Genomic DNA, 25,444 nt, shown 5'->3' with positions numbered 1-25,444 from the left:
GATGTAATGATTTTTTTTAGAGGCGTAGAATTCTGACTTATTTTCCCATTCGAGCATCCACAGTTTGTGGATTAATTTTCAATGTAGCGAACCCTGCATTATTAGTTATAATGAGTATATACTATTAAACAATTGAATCCAATATGTTTATTTAGGGCTTAAAATAATATATTTATTTACAAATATATTGTTTTTTTTATTTAGTAACTTTACATATTTATTTTACTACATTTCTCAATTTATACAAGCCCGCTAATTTCAGAAAAAAAATAAGAAATGAAAAATATTCCAACCAAAAATCTTATTGTCTGTATTCAAAATTCAAATATTAGTAGAAAAATACATACCTAAAACACTTTTTTGCCTAGTAACATTTGTCGCGTAATGAAGAGGACTAAGAACTGCTGTGTATCTGTCCATCGCAATAACAAGTATTGAAAATATTGTAGATGTAGCAACGAACACCGTAAGAGCTTTATTGATGGTCTTTATACCGGATACCAGTAAAGGACCAAGGACGGTCGATGACAGCAAATCGGAAGCAATTAAACTACCGACGAATCTGTAGTAATCATAAATAAACGTTAAATAATTAATATTCATATAGTTTATATAAATTATAATAGTTATAATTAAATATGGTAAAAGTGATGAAATTAGTAAACATACAATTTTGAAATAAATTACGTACATACTAAAAATAATCAAATCGATAAAATTAATTTTATCATCTCATTAACAAACGTTCATAAACCTTGATTATGAATAACTGAGTTCAACAAATATTAATTTATTATACTTAGATCTTATCATGTATAAAATTGTGTAGGATAATTCAAACTTTAATCAAATATATATCACATTACGTGGTTATATTTTAAAATTAGATAGATTAATTGAATAATATATATATACGAGTTTATAATAACTATTGGCATTAGTGCATTACCTACTTATTAAATGATAACAATTTACATAAATGTTGTTAATATTGAAAATTTTATTAACATTTTCAATGGAAATGAATTGTGTCATATATCTTATTTGTATCGAATTCCAGAAAGAAAAAAATAATTAATTTAGAAAACATAACTAAAACCCTATATACTTTGGATTTTTGACAAATATTCATCATCTTGTATTAATTTCAATATAAATATTTTATGCCTGGTAAAAGTCTATTGAAGATACTAAAACTGTTTATAATTAATTCATTGAAATGTTTATTAAATTCCGAAGCTAATCAGCGTGACAAAAATAAAGAATAAAATGTAATTAATTATATTTTTTTTTAATGAGTATTCACGACCAAAACTCAATTATTCATCTAAGTCTTAATTTTAATTCTATATACTAACAATACAAAAAAAAATATTTAATTTTATTAATGTAATTTATATATTAAAATTTATTTGCGTATACTTAATAATTTATTTATATACTCAAAAAGTTAATTATAATATATTCTGGTATTCAACACAGTTATACTTTTACTAATTATCCTATACAATTTTAGCTAGATAATGAACCCTAGAATATCCTCGTCGTTTGATTGTGTTTAATTAAAATAACAATTGTACAAAGTAAGCAACTTGACCTATTTGACGGAGATCTGAGTGAAGGCTTCTTGTAGAACATAACTAGTACAACAATGTTTAAAAAAGCTCCAAGTACGGCTAAAAACCCAACGCACGTAATTTTGACCACTGTAACAAAAATAAAAATAAATTTGTAATATTTTTTTTACCAATTATTATGATACAAAATGTATTTAATCAAATTTAGCAAATATATTATAATCTTCACATATTCGTCATATATTTTTTTAAATCAGAAGTATATGAATATTGATACAATTATTTCGAAGTAATATTTTTAAGCGGGATTTAAATATAATAAATGTATTTAAACTCATAATAATTTTGCAATAACGATAAATTATTCATAGAAGACGGTATTGAAAAAATCATAAATATTTTATATTAATTAAAAAATGTATACAACTTATTAACCACTATCTCAAATAATAGATTTAAATAGTAAACCATACTTAACATAACTTCACATGGTGTGTATTTAAAATTTTCCACTATATATTTCCGCTATATCTTATTTAAGAACATCAGTGTTCAATTGATATTTATTAAATATTAAACGTAAAATAATGAACTATTACAGATTTTAACAATATAATGTATACTTATTACTTATACATCAAAATAGAACAATTTAAAATTAGCGCAATAACTAATATTAGTATAACTAAATAATATAATGCATTTATAGTTAGAGTAAAATGATATATAATATTTAAATAAAATTATTTTTAGTTATTAACTAATTTATTGAGAATATCTTTATTTTATTAATAAACAAAATACATATATTATATTAGTATTTAAGAGATAAGTACGATAATTTTATGGTATTTAATCAATCTTTAATAATTTTATAAAATGCAATGATTTTTCTTATCTAATACTAATATATTATAATGTATTCTTAAATATTTAACTTTTATATTTAAAATAACTCTCTAGTTTACTTTTAAGTCTTCGCAATTTTGAATAAAAAAATTATTTTTAACTATTTTTATTTTTTCATAATATTAATGAATAATAAATTAAAAAAATAGATAATTCTAGGACATTTAAAACAACAAAATATGAATCAGTTAAATATATAACACAGAAATATAATAGATATATCATAACTCATATTTCACCTGCTATCAAAATGTCCTCTATTATAGAAATCCAATCAGCTAAACAGCTTGATTTTTTATTCCTGTCCAAAAGTAAAATCTTGTTTTTTTTTTATTATTATTATTATTATTATCCATCGACGCAAAGAAAATCGTGTTCAATTACACTGAAGATGGTTTTGACCTAATTAAAAAATAAAGTATTGTTTCTGAATTATCTTCCTATATTTACGATTCACATAACAAATCCTCCTACATTAGTACACTGTGTCGTAACTCATCATAATAATATCTATAATACACATAATAAATAACACTGATATGAATTAACAACAACAATTTGCAAAGTAAACCTACTTCTACGTACAATATGTTAAAAATATAATATGTAAGAACTCGAAAACAACACATATTTCTTGGGTTTAAATTATACGCATTCAATATTTTCAATTAAATGATTAATTCCAAACATAAAAAGGTAGGCAAGTGGGTACCACTTTGCGATATCGAATTGCTTATTTTACTTTTAGTATTACGGTAGGTTGTTATAATTTTTTCGAAAATATTGCATTTGTTATATTATTAGTATTTAATTATTATAATAATTATATATATTTATGCCATATTATACCGACTTATATAGTTATATAACTCAAAATCTAATAACATATTGCTGTAAATACCGTAAAACAGTAAAAATAGGTAATATCTTGAAATAAATCAAAAATTCTATTGCGTAAAATGTATAATAATATAATAAATAAATAAGTAAAAGTTTCATGTTCCACAAATAATGTTTTGATTTATTACGAAATAATTAACATCAATATTCAGAGTTAAATATATAATTGTTTAATTTAAACTTCTTCAAATGTCAATAAAAAATAACAGTAAGTGTATATGTTTAGATTTTTTAGTTCCAGCTTTAAATACTTATGAGGAATATTATATTGCATTTTCAAACTTAAACTATAAAAATAAAATTATAGCTCATTATTTTGACAATTTTTGTAAAAATTTAGGTTTCAAAATCATATCAAAAAAAATTGTTCCAATGTATTATAGTTTCGAATAGAACTAAGTGGAGTAGCCGAATCGGTTCCCATTTGGCCAAATAGGTTCTAGTTTGAAGAAAGGTATTTTATTGTGGTATGCCGAACAGACACGGCACTAAGAGGGGCAGGAAGAGCTTTAGATCTCTTAGATAAATAAAATAAAAATAATAAAATATAATAATATAAAATTCAAGATTGTTGAACTGATAGGTTAGGTTAAATTAACCTTGCAAATTTAAAGCAAACTTTCTTCGAATATTTTAATCGTGTAAGATTCCCATTAATGTAGTCAGTCATACAGTTTTCCAAGTATTGGTTGGTTTTTTCTTGTTTGTCGGTAAGTTTCATTGTATTATTACTACGAAATTTAATTTAATTTAATATTTGAACACTGTTCAAAGTCTCCATAAAATAAAAGTATATTAGGATTGGCGCTAGTAAATTCTTTATTTAGTTTTGAATGGAACGATTTGCAACAATTTGTAGTTCTATCAATATTTTTATCAAATCTTACCCAAATTTTTGGTGGAAAAGTACTGTCTGTCATTATGTATGTATTATGAACTTAGTCAAAGAACTGACCTAATTTTAGGCCGCATGGTTTTATTGTCATCAAATTCTTATAAAAACGACTTTTCGGGTGATAAAAGAACAGTCCAAATTATATACATACATAATATTATTTCATATTGTAAAAAATAGCTTAAAAATGGACATTTTAACTCTTCGATGAACAGAAACGGGAACCCATTCGGAATGTAGGGTAGGAGCAAGTAGGTATGAACACTCGGGGTGACTATTAAAAATTGAAGATATTATTCAAATAAAAATGTAATTAAATAATTGCGAATTTTTAGTAATTTCTTATAAGAGTTATAAATAATAATATTGAAGTTACTATTTTTCATTTTTTTTTTTTTTTATTTGACAAACAATCTATACAAATTAGCACAATAAGTTTATATATAATAAGAGTAATATAAAACATGAACGATAGTAAGAGTGTAAAGAGTGAAGAATGGAAACATTTTTTATGAGAGGGTTAGGATATGTTTGTAGTCATTTGAGGAAGCGTGTATAAAAAAAATGTGCTTCCTCTTCGATTGTTTGTATATGAAAGTCATTGTGAAGAGTTAGATTAGAGATATAGAGCGGAGTAGTCGATAGTTTTCGAAGTGATATATTTTAAAACGTTTGAATTCTATTAATGTTAGATTTTTTGCCGCACCCCATAGTGTAATAGTCCGTACGTCTAGATCAGTTTGAGTAGCGTTTTATAGATTAATAGTTTGATGTTTAAAGTAGAGAATTTATTTCTAATTAAAAGAGGTCTGATTCCATGTCAATCTTTTGTCAAGGATTAAGCCCAAGTATCTAACTGTGTCGGATGAGGGAATTTATACTTTATTTAGGGTAATGTTTGGGCATATTCACTGTTTGAGAGTGAAGGTTGTATGTATAGATTTATTTTGATTTAGATAATATTAAAATAGATATTTTATTAATAAATATTATTGATATAGATAAAACAATTAATAAATTTAAAATTTTGTAAAAAAAAAAAATGAACCATATTAATATTCATTTAGTACTTTATATTTGTATATTGTCAGTCGATTAGATTTCATTAAACTTTAATAAAAACTAGGTTTGTTCATAAAATATAATGTGCATTATCAATTTAAGTAATATTATCTTACCATTGTGCCAGTCCTGGTCAACGTGCATAATGATTCATCCGTGGCCAATGGATGGTGGTACTCGGCATTTTAACTATCCTGCATCGATGATTCCCTCTACTTGACTTTAAATTGTAACTATAATTATTAGAATGAAAATATGCATAAGTATATCTAATTATAGTATTATTATAATCATAGAAACTGTATATTATGAATTAAATTATAATATCATAATATTATAAAATTACTAAATAATATTAGACTAGTATCCAATATAGGTTATTTAAATGTTAAATTACAAAAAATGAAACAACAACTAAGCATGTAAGTAAATATTCATTATTTTAAAATTAGTAATGAAAAATACTAAAAATTAACTTTATTCATACGTCAATGAAGTTAGTTCACTAATGTTTAACCACAGGGGTGGTTGCTGAACATTTCTGGCTGGAATTATAGCACCTGTAAATAGTTACAGATTGTAAAAATTAAAAAAACACAATTTTAAAAAGATAGGCAAGTGGGTACTGTTTTGTTATACATTAAGTGTCGAATTGGCTACTATTGTGGGTATGGTAAATTTGAATTTAATGATATATCATTGTACACTAAAAAAATTCCAATCTATGAACTATCAACCTATATCATAAAGTATATTTCATAATATGCTCTTTTGATATAGCTATTTAGTAATTTATTTTACTTCTAGTGTGACAGTAGGTTGATACATCTTTTCCCAAAAATATAGCAGTTATTATATTATTAGCAATTTTATTTTTATTTCTGTTATTGAACAGAGAAAAGAGGCTTCATCATCTTAAGTTATTAGCCTTGTGTATATATTATTACATTAATAATTAAATTTAAAAGGTGCAAGTTTAACATTTAAAAATGTATACATATTAGGTAGTTAAATATTGTTTATAATATTAATTTTTGTAAGAAAATTCTTTTAAAACTCGAGTCGTGAGTATATTATTTTTCTATAAATTTCGTAAAACAACAAAAATAGGTTCATAATATAAATATACAGTATCTTTAAATAAATAAAAAATGTCATTACTAAGGCTAGGCATTTCTAGGGATTTGCATGTTTTTCAATAATTATTAAAAACATAGCTAAGTAGAATATACATTTTTTTCATAATCATACTAGTTTATATTTAAAATTAATAATCGCATACTTTGCATATTTTACCATATTTCATTTATTACTGCATATTTGACAATTATTTATATAAAGGTAAGTTTTATAATTTTATAAAAAAAAATTAATTTTAAATAGATTTTCTAGACCTGAGATATTAGTACGATAATTTTATTTATATAAAATAAATATTTATTAGTGTTTGAGTTTTTCTCGCAGATTTGCATTATTACTTATTAGTACAACGCAAGTGTAATTCAAAAAAAATAAATAGGAAAAGAAAAATAATAATGAACAATTTATAATTTTGCAAATATTATCTATATAATATATTAAAAAAAGATTTTATCCAATACTATGATTTATTTATTTTTATGCATATTTTAACAACATATTTGGGGCATAAATGCATGCATATTACTAAGTTTTTTTAGGCCGTTAGGTCCCTAGCCCTACTCATTACGTACAGAAAAATGTATAATAATATGATATATGTAGTTTTAAGTTCACAAAATAATATTTTTAAATTATAACAAAATAATTAATATCGTTAGTTACCACGTGTTTAAATAATTAATTTTATCCAAATTTGAACTTAAAATGTTTATAAAAATGAATTACTTTTCTTTAGATTTTATGGTTTCAATATGAACTACTAATGAGGAATCTTGTTTTAAATTTTAAAAACTTAGATATAAAAAGAAAAGTTTTTTATGAATTTCTAACTACAAAATAGTTTGCAATTTTTTTTAACGAATCTTGTCAATATTTTTATTTCAAATAAATATAAAAAAATTTGTGCTTATATATTTTTAATATTTTAATACAAAAGAACAACTTCTGTGGAATCTTCTATTATATTTTCAAAAATTTTGACTCAACTAATAACTTTTTATTGGCATTTATATACAAAATGTCTCATGTCTATAAATAAATAGCTCAGAAATAGTCGAAATATTTTTTAAATGTTATCGTAAATTAAAAATGATAATTTGGTTAAAATTTAAAGTATCTGCGGGTATTTGTTTTTAAGTCACACCAACAAAACAAAATTGATTTTGTCGAAAATTTTATTTGATAAAAAATAGTAAATTTTTTATTTTGTTTTTCCTGATTTTAAAAAGAAGTATTAGATATTTCTTAGTTGACCTCCCTCCCGAAGCATCAACTAGTTCCAATTTTCTACCACAAACAACTACCTTTTTTTAAATCGATACATTTTATCGACTACTTATTTAGTTATAAGTTATTATTTTTTTTCTTGTTCATAGTCACAAAAAAAAAAAAATATATCGTTGTAAAATCAATGTATTCATCGTTACGCTCAAAATCTAAAAGTTATAATTATTGTTGACGTATATTATAATGTTGAATCTTAATACAATCTTTCAATTTGTATTATATAGTTATTGTTTTTTGTATTAGTTTTAGGCTTTAGCTGTTGTAGCACTCTATATACGTATAATGTATATAATATATTATTCTAGCAGTATAACGTAACGTACCTTGTACCTACCCTCTATCTCGTCTGTCCGTATATCACGACGGTAGTTGCCATAGTTACCAATATCCGGTGACGTTTGAATGAGGGCGATAGGTGGATTGCCCCCTTGCTCTTGGGAATATTTATCCTTTTTATTCCAGAAATTTTACTAAAACAATCAGAAAACCATAAGGTTTAGCATTGAATTAAAATATAATCTATAATCAATATAGTGCTTTCGTTTTTTTATTAAACTAGCATTGATAGGTACAATAAATATTATAGGTATTCAAAAAAATAACAATTTTATAATATTCAAATTATTTTCATGAAAATTTTGATGATAATAATGTTTCAGAATTTCTAACCTAAGGACTATGTTCACTCATTAAATTAGTTCAATTATTAACTAGTTAAACAGTTGTTCTAATTTCAATAATTTCAAACTAATAACTAAACCGTGAATCTGTATTAATTTGCATATTTATTTTGGTCAATTGTATGATATGCTAAGTAAGCACTACATTTATTTCATTGCATAGAGTTTCAAAATATGATTAAATCTTAGAGCATATTTTGTATATGTTGACCTTTAGATGTTTAAGGACTTATTTTATAATTTTAACTTCAGATTTCAAAATATAGAACAAAAAATGTATGTTTTTTAAACATTTTGAAAATAATCTTTTATCAAAACCAAAAGTAAAAACCAGTAGTCAAAACAAATACGATAACCATATTCTTTATTATCTATAAACTTTCACCACTACACCTTTGTCTAAATTGAACATATTAATATCAGTATTCCGAGTATTCGGATATAGTTATCGTTAGCTCCATATAAAAAGTTCGTTTTGACTACTGGTTTTTACTTTTGGTTTTGATAAATTACACACATTACTCTAAGTATCTTTTATAATGTATTTTTTTTTATTATAAATGAATAACATTTAATAGATTAGATGATTAGAATCTAATCATTATATCATTTACGATCTACCTTATATTATTTTAAATGTAGAACAGCTAGTATTTATTATGCATTGTTTATATGTATTTACCATTCTAATACAGTAATACCTAATATAAATTTAAGCACATTTAATTTTATTTAACAATAAAACATTAATAAATATTGAACATGTTTCATTTTGGACTCAAAAATTGCGTATAGTAACCAGGATATTGACATGCAGGTAGTGTAAATACGTATTTTATTAAGACTTTTTAATTAATAAAGGAGGTCAATTAATTAGCCGTTGCTTTATACGTCTATAATACTCAGAAAGTAAAAATTGGAATACTGTAAATAATATATAGTTGTTGTGTGAACAGACTGACCTTAAGTCTTCAAAGTACAATAAATATTAACGTGGAAGCATTGATGCAATCATGAATTGTTTTATTTAAGGACAGAATTGACACGTACCTATATTATTAATCACATTTCTAATTATCAAGAAGCTCAAATTCATAAAATCAATTTAAAATTTAGCAATAAAGAGAAGAGCTGACGAGGGACATCCTATTAAACCACCTCAATAAATTATGTTAAATACGTTTGTAGATGTATAGAATTCGCTAACCATACTCGTCTATTTTTTCCTTAATAATATTTTCATTTAAATTCAGATTTTTTAAATTTTTAAATATACTTAACACCATATTTTCAATTATTTAGATTTTTATACACCATAAATGAATGTTCTATAATAAGAAAAAATTTCTATTTTCAAAGAGAACCAATGTTTTTTATTATACATTTTTTAGCAGATACGACTATTTAAAAATATACTCTTACTTAAAAGCAAACATAAAAATTCCAAAAATCAGAATTTAAATATATTCATTATTAAAAAAAATAGGGTGAGCTTGGTAAATCACCTTGTACAATATGAAATCAAGAAGTTAAAGTATACAGATATTATAACTATTGCGTATAAGAGTTTATTTTGACTCAGATGGGTCCTGTATATATTTTTGTTTTCATATATCTATTTTAATATCATAATTATTTCATAAAAAAAAAAAAATACAAGAACACTCGAAATAATATATAGTGCTTTGTACAAAAATAACTCATCAGGTTCAAAAGCTAAAATAATGAAACACAACTAATTAAAATTTAATAGCTATAGTTATCTATTTTGTAAGCAAAAAGTTGCTTTTCTAAAACAATTTAACATTTTTATTTTTTCACCCTCATATTTAATAGTGAAATCACTATCAACTTTTGATTTTCAAATGGCCCATATTTAAAATGTCATAAAATAGTAGTGCTATTTTTTATGAATTTTAACGTTCAAATTATTATTTTTTTTTAACTGTTAGTAAGTTACAGCTGCTCAAAGTTGGGTGGTTTGAGATTTTTAGGTGGTCGTTTTACAGATTATTACGGCTGTGGGACGTTGGTAACTATACAGACACAAAATTCATCACTGCGTCAATAGTCAATAACAAGTTTATTATATCATAATATGAAAATATGTACCTCTAATTATTATCTATTACCCACGCGACTACTAGTCTTAACCTATAAAAACCGAAAACCACCCAACTTTGAAAAGCTATATCTCGCTAAAAATGTATAAAATGTATATTATATTATTTAAAAAATAATAGCCATATTAATTAAGTACATTTTAAATATAATTTGTCATTTGAAAATCAAAAGTTGATAGTGGTTCACTATTAAATAAAAAGGTGAAAAAAATGAAAATGGAATACAGTTTAAGAAAAGCATGAAACAAAATATTATGAAAAAAAAATGAAAAACAGTCAATACTTGATAAAATAATGAGTGTTTAATGATAAAAGAATCACCATTATTATTAAAACATTAAATAATGATAATTTAATTTAATCTAATGCATATTTTTTCTTTTTACATATTTACACATTGTAAATTTCAAAAATTTGTGAATGAAATTTCAGTGACCGACAATGACCGCTATTCAGAGATTTTACTGGTTTTAGTTTGTTCTAGCAGCGTTTCCCAAAAAGTATGTTCCATGCAACAATCTCAAGGTGTATTTGATTATTGAAAAAATTATTTTATAGTATATGTATTTTAATTATTTATATTATTAAAAATAATTATTTTATATTATTTTTTAAAAAGTGGATTCCACGAAACACAAACTATTTCTCAAGAGTTTCGTGGTCGTAAAAGTTTGGGAACCACTGTTCTAGCAGAATGATGAATGTATTGAATTTAAAATGATGTATGTTTATTTTTATTCTGTCTATCGTCGCCTTTTGTGGCAGTAAAAATGCTTTAATTTTTAATTATGTTGGTGGTTTCTAGTAACAATTTAATTCTAGTAGTTACTTTGGGTAGTAAAAATTAGGTTAGGTTAACCTAATTGAATACATTAATTTTAAGTAGGAAAACAGGAATTTTTACACTAAACCAGTTCTCAACAAGACTGATTTCTTTATTTTATTATAATTAAAAAACGAATAACGTAGGTTAGTTTACTTTTCTTTTCTTTTTTAAATTTATTAAACCAATTTCAAACAATTTATTGGTTATCATATACATATTTCCCAGAAATCCACCCAGATTACTCAACTGAATTAGAACTTACTGTGAATTGAACATTTAAATAATATTTAAAATTATTAGGTTAGGTCTTAACCTAAGTTGTTTATTACTCACAGTTCATTGTAAATAAATTACTTATTACATATACATTACTCATACGTGCATTGTAATCTTTTGAAGTTTAAAAAATAAATGTTATTAAAAAATAATTTAATACATTTATATTTACGTATAAATTACTATGCATTTACAAAAATTAAGTATAAAAAAAATTTTTAAATAAAGTTAGTAAGTAGGTAATTGTTCTGCTGTACCTACAACAATTGGTGACAATGAATGTACCTCGTCATTGAATAGGTCACTGTAATGGACTTGTTAAATTTGAATTCAATGATAAATTATTATTTACGAAAAATAATTCTAAGCGGGGACAGTCGTCAGCCTATATTACTCTAACCACTAATTATATTTTCTTCGTAATGCTATATAGTTTATTACATATTAATTATTTTACTATTGTCTATTAATAATACGATAAGAGTTACACGACATAAATGAACAATCAAAGTAAATTAAAATATTTTGAAAAGCACAACTTTTTTTACCTAAAAAATATTACATTCTTTTCGCCCGTTGTTTCAAGTTCAACATTCTCTGAAGCACTGTCTCAACATTAGTTTAATAAAGCCATTTGGCATAACCCAGGAAGCACCACGAGGAGGCAAAAATGTATTATGTTTGTGTACATTCAAATAATTATTATATAATTAAAATGAATTATTTACTAAAATACCTAACCTAAAACTTGAATACCTATAATATTTGTTATTTCATTATTTATCAATTACATTCCTTTTTTTACGCCCGTTAATTGGAAAGGCTCCAATATCAGATATCTATTCACAGACAAGGTTATTATTATAAATTATTATCTATATACACTATTAGGTACTCAAATTAGTATTATTGCTATTCAGCTGTTGTTACATAGTTATAACAAGATATCAGACATAAACCATTTTGTGACAATGCTTTCCAAAATATTGAACGTAATACCGCGTTAAAACACTATAGTTCACCATATTAAGTTGAAAAGAGATCCATTTAGTAAATTTCATTGCGTATAGTAAAATATAATTATAATATTAGTATTATGTAAAAATTTAAAATTGTTATTCTTTGTTAAAAATTCATAGATATTTCGTCAAAAATTGAAATTTAAATGCCTTTAAGGCTATAATAAAAACATGCTTTTATATTTTTAGGTTTAAGTAAGAACTACGTATTAATGAAGACATTTGTATTCAAGAGTCAGTTTTTAACTAAAAATATATAAATTATGTATTTAAACTGATTATAAACAATAAAAAATAATACAATATATTGGTCAAGTATAAGGTTTCATTCATACTAAATTATTGACAAAAACAGAATTTTGCAAAATAAGCCATACAACGGTGTTGTTGACTGAAATTGCTACAGTAGCTTTAAATATACTATAGAATAAAATATATATTATCAGTCAATAATTGATTTTCACTATCTAAACTTATCGTGTATATTTTTATTAACAATTAATACAGATATTTACAAAATTAATCAACAATCAAATAGAAGTTAAAAAAATATATTTATAATTAACCAAATACAAACTTATGATAACCATTGACAATTTCTATGTACGTACAATTAAAGTAAGTTATTTATATTCTGAGTGGAGCGAAAAATGTACTTATTTTACAATGTTTTTTTTTTCATCTGTATACACGATAAGCAGTGGCGGATTTAGGGGGGGTGAATGGGAGCTGAAGCACCCCCCATTCCGCGTATTTTTATTAAAAATTACTAATAATTCATCAATTTAAAAAAAGTAATATATGTTAAATTGTTTACAATTTTTATATTGCTTAATTATGTTTAAGTACCAAATTATTAATTTTGTTTTTCCTAAATTGTACATAATAAGGACTTAAGGACTATTTTTATTAACAAGATAGCACCCACCATTAAAAAATCCTAGATCCGCCACTGACGATAAGTAGTTAAAAAAATGCATCTATCTCCAACTTTGGGTGTAGTTTCTGGTAGAAAATATAATGGTTTTTTTCTTTTGAGAGAAAAAAAGTAAAAATTCCCAGTATTTTTCAAGGATATCGGAGAACAATAAACAAATTAAGGAAAAACAAGAATATATATACGATACCAAACTGCATTTTTGTTAAAATAAATTATATTTTTTTATGTAGGTAACTCAAAAATTAATAACCATAATTATTTGAAATTTATATTTGCTACATTAGCATTTTATCTGCAATACAAAATAGTTTAACTCTTTTTGATTTATTTATTAGCATGAGAAATTTCCAACATTTTTAAAATAATTTTTCATTTTTTATCGTCGATTTTACTTAGTTGAAAACTTTGAAAATGTTAATTGTAATACAATAAGGTTCTTAAGTTGCTAAAAGAGGTATTTAAAAATATTAACATGGGTATATTTTTTTTATAAGCATTTGAAATTTAAATTTTAACAAAATTCATCAAAATCACGAAAATTTGAAAATTATTTTATAATTAAACGTTTATTTTTAATATTCGATTTAAAAATATAATTCAAAATTTCTCATAAATAAATATATAAGACCAAGTATTTTTTTTTTTATATATATACCTATATAATTATTAAAATTCAATAAAATTTGAATGGTTATTATAATAACCTATATTAATTATGAGCATAAGAATATGCCCAGACATTTTCATTAGACTGGGCCACTCACGTTGGCCCAGGCCGTAGTTCCACATTTGATAATATGTACAAATGTTTACGTAAATTTTATGGAAAGAGATGCCATCCAGTGTTAGAACCCAACGTGATGATTATTATGTTACGTATTTACTTATAATAAATCTATAGACCAGCGTTTCTCAAACTGTAGTCGTTAGCCAATTTTTGGTGGGACGTGATAATTTTTATTAATTATACAGATTCTAATATATTTATGTTATTTTATACTATATAACCATAAACTATTTAAATGATTGATGTAATCAACTATAATAGGAAACAAGCACACACTTCGCACACGACTCGTTATTGAAAATACATTTGTAAAATCATATTCATTACCATTATAATATATACCTATACACATTATAGTATAAAAAATAAAACAAATTTTGATTTTTTAAGACTATTGGCCCTATGAAAATGAAAACCCTGTGGGTCACGATAGATTTTCAGGGGAAAATTTGGGTTGTAGTCCTTAAACGATTAAGAGCCACTGCTCTACATTACTCTACGTTACAAACAACGCTTTGAATTTCCAGGAAGAGATTTACATGAGAATAAATAAATTATAAAGTTAAAATGGATTAGTAGCTTAAAGTAAATTATAGAGTGATGTTTGGTAACTAATTGATGTACCATTTTGATTTTTTAATCATTTTGAAAATCTCTCGTTGGATATATTCCAGCGTGCAGAAATAACAAAACGGAGGACTATTGATTAGAACGCCTGTATGGTTTGGATTTGTAACGATTTGGCACAGCCAAATATTACATACCTTTTGAAATCAAGAATAACGATTTTAGTTATTTTGTTGTAATTTAAAAATATTATTAGTTGGTATTAGAAACTTTTATATGTATGGTTATATTCTATTTACAAAATGTCACAGTTATATTTTCAAAATATTTAGATTAATTGTATACAACAACCTATTTACACCACAGAACTATTCATACTCTGCAGTAAGTCAGTATTGACTCAAACATTCATATCAATAATATATGATATAAATATATAGGTAGAATACTATTATAATAATTAAATATTAATAAAATAAGAAATACAATATTCTCGGCAAAAACTAACTTAACTTACGAATAGTAAATTAAATAATTTCAATAGCAATTTAAATACATAAATCATAAAAAATAGTTGATAGGTAATATAAACTGACTGACAGTCTTTGCTCAGAAACATTTTTCGTATTCAATTATTTACCATTGAATTCAAATGTAACATTTCCATCATAATGACTTATTCCAGGAATGGCAAATCCATGGCACGCCAAAAATTGAAATATGTTTATAAACCAAATATCAACGAATTGACAACAAGTATTAAACAAAAAAATCAAATTAAGAAAACAAATAATTAGCAAAGTAATGTTATTATTTTATAATATTTATTTATACTAGGTAATAAATTAATTATACAATAAAGTTATGTAATTTTTTTTTAAATATTTAATATAATATATATAATATTTATCATGACACGTTCAAAAAAAAAAGATAATTTTTGGAACGTAGCGTTCAAATAATTTGCCACCCCTGACTTAGTCAATGATGAAGTACACTCTTTCTTGACAGCTAATCTGTTACCTACTTCTTATTTGGAAGAGAGGTTGACTGTTTTGTTCAATATATAAATTGAGTTTTATTTTTATTTGTATATAATATAATAAAAAATAGTTATTGTTCCTATAACTAGTAAGATCCCGTAAAATAAATATCAAATCACTATAGAATATGCGCAAGTATATAATTATAAAATTATATTGAATGAAAATTAATAGAATAAATTCGATATGAATATAAACCTCATTAATATTATATTATGAAAAAAAATATTTATTACTTGCTAAGCAAATCCTCTTCATTATAGAGTCAGATAATTTTTGGGAAACGAAAATGTAAAAAAGCTGGAATGATGGTAAGTTCTTTTTTTGTTACAAATTGACTTAAAGAGATAAACTTTAAATATCGTAATATAAATAATAATATAATTATACATGTGACCCTTCGAAAATAAAGTGTCAATTTCAAAATTAAAATGATTAGCATATTTAAGTTCTAAAAAATGTCTTCTTTATAATCATCTTTTGTTAATTTAATTTCTTATTTTAAATTTATTAAACAAAATACTATGATATAGTTTCATAATATGCATAACTATAAAAAACTTTAATACATTAATAAGTATATTGTAGCATAATCTTAACAAGTTATAGAGTTAATTAAGTTATTAACATTTCATGTATAAATAAATTAAATTAAATGTTTTCAATCACTTTTCTCTTGTCTTACGATATTTTTATTGTTACAAACGATAAAATCTATTTAGTTATTTATAGTTTATATATTACCCGCAAAACGTCAGCAGAATAAAAGTTATAAAACGGCTGTCATCCAGCAACTTACAAACGTGATCTTTCAAATCAGAAATTAATATTTGGATGATTTAAACCCTATCCGACATTTCTACCTGTCGGTATGTATTTTATTTTATTGTTTATGTAATACAAATTTTTGTGAGAAACTAATACAAATATTGTTTGAACCTGATATAAAAATTTAATTCAAAACAAAACACAAAAAATAATTTATATCATAACTTCTTAAAAAAAATGTATTATCTACAAGTCGAAACAATACTGAAATAATTGTCTTTATGTGTACTTCCTATTTCCTATAGAATACATTTAAGTGCAAAATACAATTTTGATCATAGATCTGATTCAGGATTATAACTACAGTTATCAAACCCAAATATTTATCATAGTATACATAGAGTACTATACATTCAATACGTTCGACTAAAAAATAAAAATAAAATATTTATTACAAATGTAAACAGTTGAGTTAAAAAAAAAAACATTATTTATATAATCAATGACTGTTTATTCGAGTATATAGAGAGCCAACCTAATCATAAAAATAATTGTTAACATACCACCACCGCGAATAACAATGAGACTAATGAATCAAATTTCAGCATAGGAAAAACGTTGTGTCGTAAAATTATATAATGTTACACTTCCCGTCAACGGAAAATGTCAATCTGATGGGTTTACTCTATCAAATACTGTACTGCACACTAGACTAGTGAAATCTTCGTCCTTTCCATAAGTTAAGGGGGAGTTATAACAGTCAGTTCATATTCGAGTTCACGTATATAAATTTAAAGTCTTGCACAACATTGATACATCTATGCATTAGGATTGGTCGTTTAAAGTTCATAGCTGCCGATTATTCGTACTTTCAACTCAAATATAAGAACAACAAGACAGAAATTCATGAAAAACACCCTAATCTAACTGTTATTCGATTATTGTCGGATAGTGAGAATCTTTTTTAATGCTGACTGTACTTCAACATGATTATTGATTACATTTATTATTCATTTAGTTTTAGATTTAATTTACATCTCATATGATAAATTTAATTATCACAGACAACTAACTATTAAAAAAACAATTAATTGATTATTCCAATAATTAATTTACTATTGTAATTTAATTTTATAAAATACAATGGTATTAATAATATAGGTAGTATATCATGTTAAATCTTATATTTATTTTTGAACGTCATATATTTTTTTCAAAATAGATAGGTACAAGGTCATAAACAATTTATCAACTAATTTATTAATTATGGTTATTAAAATATATAATTTCAAATAATTTTGTGCTGCTTAATATTTTAATTGTTTGTAATAATTTGTTCATGCACTGTATTTCTTACGCTTATATTATTTTACTATTGTAACTATAACAACATTTTTCAAAATAAGTATTATTACAAACTTAAATTATCAATTTAAAGTAGAAATTTCAATTAAGTTATTTTCTCCCTTTGCTTTCACATTTTTGATTACTTCTTCTGTTTTTGTCTGTTTTCCTACATTTTTAATAACTACACCAATTTATTTAAGACATATATATATATATATATATATATATCTCACCCATATCCTTCTTTACTATCTATTATTTATTTCTACGCTTTCTTTGATTTTTCTATAAATTATAAATATTTTACGACCATATATTTACTACCAAATTGTATTTAAGTATATGATTACAGTTTATAGTCAGTATAATATTAGTGTTTCCCCGATATTGTAGCAAAAAAATAAGTTCTATTATATTTTGATTTAAATAAAAAATATTTCCTTACAATAAAAATGCCTTGACTTTTTCGAATCTGATCAGTAATTTTAATTAATTAATATTAATATTATAATATAAGTTTCGTGTAATCGAGTGATCAAGATTTCAAATTGTAATTATTAATTGTTTGGTATAACTTTGAGTAGAAGGGACATAAATACGTTACTGTTGACTAGTAGAGACTACATTTTTTAATTTGCCTAAAGCCTCAAAACGTCTGTAACAATGGGGAGAAACAAGAATTAGTTTTATAACTTTTTTATTTCAATGAAAATATTATATAATATTAGAGTAATGGATAATTAATTCTTATAGTTTTACTAAAAACATAAAAAAATATATGTACACTAATATTAGTAGAGCTGATCTACTTATAATATATTAATAATGATAATACAATATTAAAAATAGTAATATATTTTTCTTATGAGGTTATATTATAGTGCCTACAATTCAACATTCAACCTTTAGTAAATACTAAATAGTATATTTTTATTAAATACCTATGACATGTTGATTAATATATTATACATATAAATACAAAATATAATTGTAAGGTTAATTAATTTTAATATAATACAAAATAAATAGAAAAAATAAGCCATTCAATTTTGCAGTTTTATAAATTTGATATCTCAAATCTCAACATGTTGACAATAAAACAAAGGTTTCATTCTAGAGGCATCACAAACGATACAAACACTGTTGAATGGTCTTTGAGTAATTTGAAACCCCTCAGTGTAATTTATCACATACCTATCGTTTCCTAATAATTTTCTAACTATATAAGGGCCTCAATAATTTGCTATTAACTTTTTGTTTACACCTAGTGTTACATCACGATTCTCCAACATCCCATAAATCACCTTTTCTATACAATATATGTCTCCCTTATGTTTTTTATTATAATATTATTAATATTTGTAGTTACTTTCCTTACACTGTATATCTAAATATTCCTTAACAAAATCATACATTTTTCCTTTTTATCTAATACCTACTAAATAATAATTCACTAGGAGTTATACCGTACTCCTATAGAGTTATTCACAGCAAATTATGCTGTTTCTAATATGTTATCTCATCTATCTGGAATATTATTTAATTTCATTAAAGTAAATAATATAATAATGATTCTATTAGCTTACTCAACTTATCAATTTATCCTAGATGCTCAACTCACTATTAATTACCATAGTATATGTCATTTAAGTCAACAAATACCTTAAAAATAGTAAGGTTGTAGCTCAACCTGTTATAATGCATTTTAGTCTACTGTAAGTTTGGAAGTTTATTTTTAGATACTTAAGTACTTCTTTTAAGTTTGTCATTTTAAAACATATAACTTGATAAATTTAGAGAAATCATCTATAATTATTAATAAATATTTATTTTTAAGTCTTATCTTTTCTAACTTGCAATAACCAATATATATAGTCTAAAAAGATTTATTACGTTTTGGGACATTATGTGAGAAACCTGCTTTAACTCTCAGTGAAGAATAATGTATTTATTTCATACAATTGTCTATGCACGTTTTGACTTTCAACAAATCTACAGAAATCGATATATTTTTGACAATACTGGTATAGTTTTATCTATTCCAACATGACCTAATTCATCGAGATACGTACGAATTAAACATATCTTAGAACAAAAATTAAGAAGCCTTGTTTTGTTTTTCTTATAAAAAGTCCCTATAAAATCACCTATAAGTCAAAAATATCTTTAAATACTATAGTCTTAATATTCGTGGACTTCTTTGGACATTATTTACCAGTATATTCTATTAATGAAAACGATAAACTATCTAGTTTAGATAAATTTTATAATTTGTGTTCATTATATGGCTTATTTATTAATATATATACATATTCTCAAATCTTTTTTCATTTCGAAACTTAAACTTAAGATAATAATAAATAATTAATGGTCTAGAATTAACAGTAGTATCACAAATTTAAGATCTAAATATTTTATTATCAAGTGATTTATTTTTTATCGATCACATAAATATAATGTTTAATAAAACTCTCCGTAAATTTGGGTTTATACATCGTAACTGCCGGAAATTCAATAATCTAAATTGCTAAAAATGCTATATTTCTCTCTAGTTCGTTCTATTTTAGAATATGGCTCAGTAATTTGATACCCTCATCAAGCTATCTTAATAAATAAGATTGAACGTGTTCAAAACAGGCTTTTACGTATCTCTCGAGCAACTAGCAGAACATTTTAATATCGTATCACTTGAAAAGAGAAGAAAATTTAATAATGTGCTTTGGCTCTAGAAATTACTCAAATTGACTATCCAGAACTACAGAGTTACGTACCTTTAAATGTCCTTGTCTTAAAACTCGTGTAACTTAAACATTCCATACAAATACCTACCGCTAAAATCGCTATCTTTTTGCTCCGATTAATAGAATGATATAACTACAGGAAATTTACTAAAAACTTTGATTTTCAATGATAACCTAACCAGGTAAATCTAATCATAAATAATTTACTAACGTAATCTTTTAATTATTAATAGATTTTTATTTATCATATGTTCTGTAGATTAAATAACTATAACTTGTATTTCTGTTGTTGTATTGTATCAATTATACTAAGTCCATTATAAGCGTATATTATCATTAAATAAATAAATAAACAAACTGTCTTCATTGGAATTATCATGATCCAATATATTATACTAAAATAGTTCTTAAAGTTCTTTGGAGTTAACGCCAATCAATACTTGTTTTTTAATATCTTCAATACCAGAATTAAGATTTTGACAGAGACGTACTTTTTTGATTTTTTATGGTAATAATATAATAGGTACATCTTAATTTTAATTTTGCACACCTGCAACTAAAGTTTTCTATGGACCACCGATATTTGATTGTATAACAAAGGTTCGTCTGAACTGAGATTCAAAGTACCAAAAATTAAAATCTCGAACAATGAACCATTATTTAGCTGGACTTAGGCAAGTACGTATAGATTCAATTTTAAAATTATCAGACCATTTATGGAAATTTGCTATACTATTCACAATGTTCAACAAAACTAAAGCGTAATTGTTATTACTTTTTTCCCGTAAAACTAAATAATAATTTATTCAAATCAGGTACAACTGATATAACTTTAAATTCACGATTTGTATTATTTACTTGTAATAAAATTAAGTTCATCAGCATTTCATTCTGTTTCATTAATTGTTTCAAAACATATAGTCAATAGTCAATACTGACCTTAGCTTCCGTTGTAACATTATTACCACCGCAAGTATCACAATCACCATGGTTTTTGAGTACATTTTTGAGTCCAACAAAATTTATTTTGGATGTATTGTCTTGTATACTCAATTCGTCACTCTGATTAGTCATCTTAATTAAATTGACGTTGAATTTACTAAATACATTTATATCAATACACGATAGACGATATTAGATCAATACACGCATCTATACATTTAATTCGAATACATAAGATCATATAATTTAAAACCTTCAAGGTTCAACTTCTGATGAATTATAAGGAATAATTAATTATCATAGTTTTAATAAAGAAATAGAAAAGACACATGTCACATACACTAACCAAAGATTCTCAACTAATAATATATTAATACTGATAATACGATATAAAAATAGTAACATTTTATTTTTTTGAGGTTATATAATTAAAGTGACTTCATTAGTATATTACATAGGTAATTAACAGTTATAACTTATTAATAATTTCCAACGATTTATAAAACGTAAAAACCTTAGGAGATTGCTTATCGTGAGATATAAAATAAAATATATATATATTATAAAATTGAATTAGATTAAAATATGAGTACAATTTTTGTATAGGCTTATAATTTCTTCACTGTTTATTGATTTATAAATTTCACATGAAATTTCAAAGTTTAGATATATTTAAAGCGCTTAATCCCGAAAACTACTTTAAAAATGTAAAGGAATTTATCTACGTATTATTCATTTTTAATTCTAAAATCAGTTTAACTAACACTATGACATATTACAAATATTAGAACTATGTATATTTTATATATTCTTTGACTGGTAATTTTACAGTACGAATCAATAATAAAAAAAAAAAATTTGTCCAGTAAAAATAACAAAATCGCTATGAAAAAAAATTTGTGGTCAAAACAATAGCTAATATTATTCTATAGTAAGCACATATTTAATTTTTGGTGTAACAATTACAATTAAGTAATTATAATTTATTTATAAATATAATTTTATTTATCTTTGTACATTATTTTTAATAATTTATAAATTGTATTTAAATAAAAAATACAGTTACCTATAATTTATTGATATGAATAAAATAAGCGTCGTGTCAGTAATGTTCTTTGCGAGTTTTCTTTGTTTTATTATAGATTACGTTTAATGACATTGAATTTATTCCAACCAACAAAGATTTAAACAGGTGGTTTTTTTCACGAAAATCCAGTAAGAAAACTAAAATAAAAGAAAGCATAAACCGAGAAAAACACGGGAAATTGGTATCCGGAGTAGATCAAATAACTAGAACGAAAGGCCACAGCCACGGAAAACAAAAACGTAGTATATAATTTTTAATCAAGACACAATTCATGTGCAAAAAGGTGTACAATATCGTAGTAAAACGATTTATTTGCGTTTATGTCAATCCCCTTATCGGTATCTCTGAATTTAGATTAATTTCTTTACTCTCTTCGCTATGACCAAAAACATACATGCTTCCATCGAAAATAGGTAATCTATTCATTATTATTATACACACGTCCCAAGTCTTTTGGGAGCCAATGTCCCAGCAGGCATTAAATTTCACTTTTGTCAAAATGATTTTCCTTGAAAATATTATGGTACATATGCAATATACAAATTTCTAAAAAACAAACACGTTCATATAATATTTTTGTCATACATATGAGGAAATAAAAAAAAATTATACTCCCATTTAGTGTGACTTATATCTAAATTGCAAATTTGGAACATGGAACGAGCATGTGAATATTTTTATAATTGGAATTTCCTTGAAATTGGATTATGTCGAAAAAGGTCGAAGAGAAAATTACAACGTGTGTAATCAGCTTAAAATTATTCGACACGATTCAATTTATTTGTCAATTTATATATCAATAAGGTTACAGATTCGAATATAGGTACAAGTTATATCAGCTTTCCGACGTAAAAGTACATTTATTAAAAGTGTAGGTACTACTGAAAAATAAAGCATTATAATATAACAAACAATTTTTAGTATCATTACAATAATTTATTTCAATTAGTTGAACTAGATGAGTAACGATATATGAAAATCTAACATTCGGTAGATATATCTCTTCTGTCCATTAAATAGTATAACACATTTAAGAAAAATAAATATCCATCACAGTTTTAATTTTACTTATATTATTTAATCTTAAATAATAGTACTAACAGTACTTACTATTCACTAATAATAAATACTACTCAATCAAAATAAAATTTTAAAATTATTAATTATTCAACGAAAGATATTTTTTAAATAGTTAAGCCCACAGTAAAATACAATAACCAAATAATAAACTTCGAATATTTATATATTAATAGTATGATATAATATTAACGGTACCATTAACTTTTTAATTAATTAATAAAAAATAAACAAAATAAGTATTTCTATTAAAAGAATCTCAAATTAAATTAAATCATAAAATATTTGTATTACTTAAATATTTTATTGGTCTTGTGGAATATAATAATCTAACTTATAAAACGACAAAACATCATAATAATTTATATTATAAACATGACCATACTCAAAGTTTAAGTTTCTGGATTTATTAGTGGCTATATGTTCCGTTGAACAATAAACAGTACAGTTTTCCCAATGGAACAAATAAAAATAGATTCCTAGTACTCAAACATCGAACGTTGTATTACAAATATTATACTCACACAAAGCGCGTAAAAATCTGTTATTTTTCATATTAAAACCCAATAAAAACTAGTAAAAATTTAATCTTTATATCTGCAAAATCAATCAAAATAAAAATATATTAATTTGAGTATCAAATATACAACTTTTGATTACCATTGTAAGATTAAAAAAAAAAAATAAATAATTAAATGAAACTTTGTAAACAGTAGACAGTTTTAAAATATACTATATTTTGAAATGATATGTATTATCTGTCGTTCATTTATAATCTAAAAATAGGGTACTGGTTAGTTTATTTAAAGTATTTTTGAAAAATCTCGATAAATTATTTGTCATTACTATAACTTCCTCGTAGCTCAGACCCCAAAGTAACAACTTAAAACTTTTTTATTTTTATTTTTTCTAATTTAATGAAGTTAATTAATTGCTAACTCAATAAAGCTTGTGAAGATATATAAAGGAAGTAAAACTTTAGGTAACGAAACCTTTTATATTCACAATATAATTATAACTATAAAACTGAAACCCCTAAAATATTTAGTTAAATACTTGCTTAACTCAAATATGTTAAGCGAAATTCATTTTTATATTAAAAATTATAAATATTTAGATAAGTATCAATAGCCTATTAGCTTTACTTATATATAAAATATAAATACACTTATGATACACAAATATAAATAATTAAGTAAAGACGTTAACTGTAAACATTTCAAGTATAAAGGATTTAAGGATATTGTTTGAGTCTCAACTTTCTAACCATAAAAATGTATTTATTATATTATTGTAATATAGTTTATGTATATTTAATATATTACAATTCTTCACTTTAGTTAATAATTGTATCTAATTTGTAACTTAAGTATTTTCTATTTTTATTTATAATTTAATTTTTCTTTACACTGTTATATACATATGTTTAATTAATTTTTAATAATCAATAT

The 25,444-nt window shown here is 23.8% G+C and overlaps 1 protein-coding gene across 5 annotated transcripts in view; it reads right to left on the bottom strand.

Moving 5' to 3' along the window:
- LOC132917832 (D(4) dopamine receptor-like) overlaps nt 1–25,444 on the bottom strand; it is a 137,876-nt gene that overhangs the window by 110,439 nt on the left and 1,993 nt on the right. The window contains exons 2-6 of one of the 5 annotated variants that reach the window (XM_060978771.1): nt 8,094–8,240; nt 5,831–5,903; nt 5,460–5,576; nt 1,598–1,706; nt 348–562 (exon numbers count right to left, since the gene is read on the bottom strand). In XM_060978771.1, the coding sequence (XP_060834754.1) occupies nt 348–562; nt 1,598–1,706; nt 5,460–5,487 (352 nt within the window). In that variant the 5' untranslated portion in view covers nt 5,488–5,576; nt 5,831–5,903; nt 8,094–8,240. The remainder of the gene's footprint in view (nt 1–347; nt 563–1,597; nt 1,707–5,459; nt 5,577–5,830; nt 5,904–8,093; nt 8,241–25,444) is intronic. The other 4 variants (XM_060978770.1, XM_060978774.1, XM_060978773.1 and 1 more) reach the window with 4 other exon arrangements.

This window comes from Rhopalosiphum padi, chromosome 1 (assembly GCF_020882245.1).
Source record: "Rhopalosiphum padi isolate XX-2018 chromosome 1, ASM2088224v1, whole genome shotgun sequence".
Classification (NCBI taxonomy): Eukaryota; Metazoa; Arthropoda; class Insecta; order Hemiptera; family Aphididae; genus Rhopalosiphum; species Rhopalosiphum padi.
The sequence above is the reverse complement of the archived record's forward strand: the minus strand, read 5'-3'. Positions and strand labels throughout refer to the sequence as shown.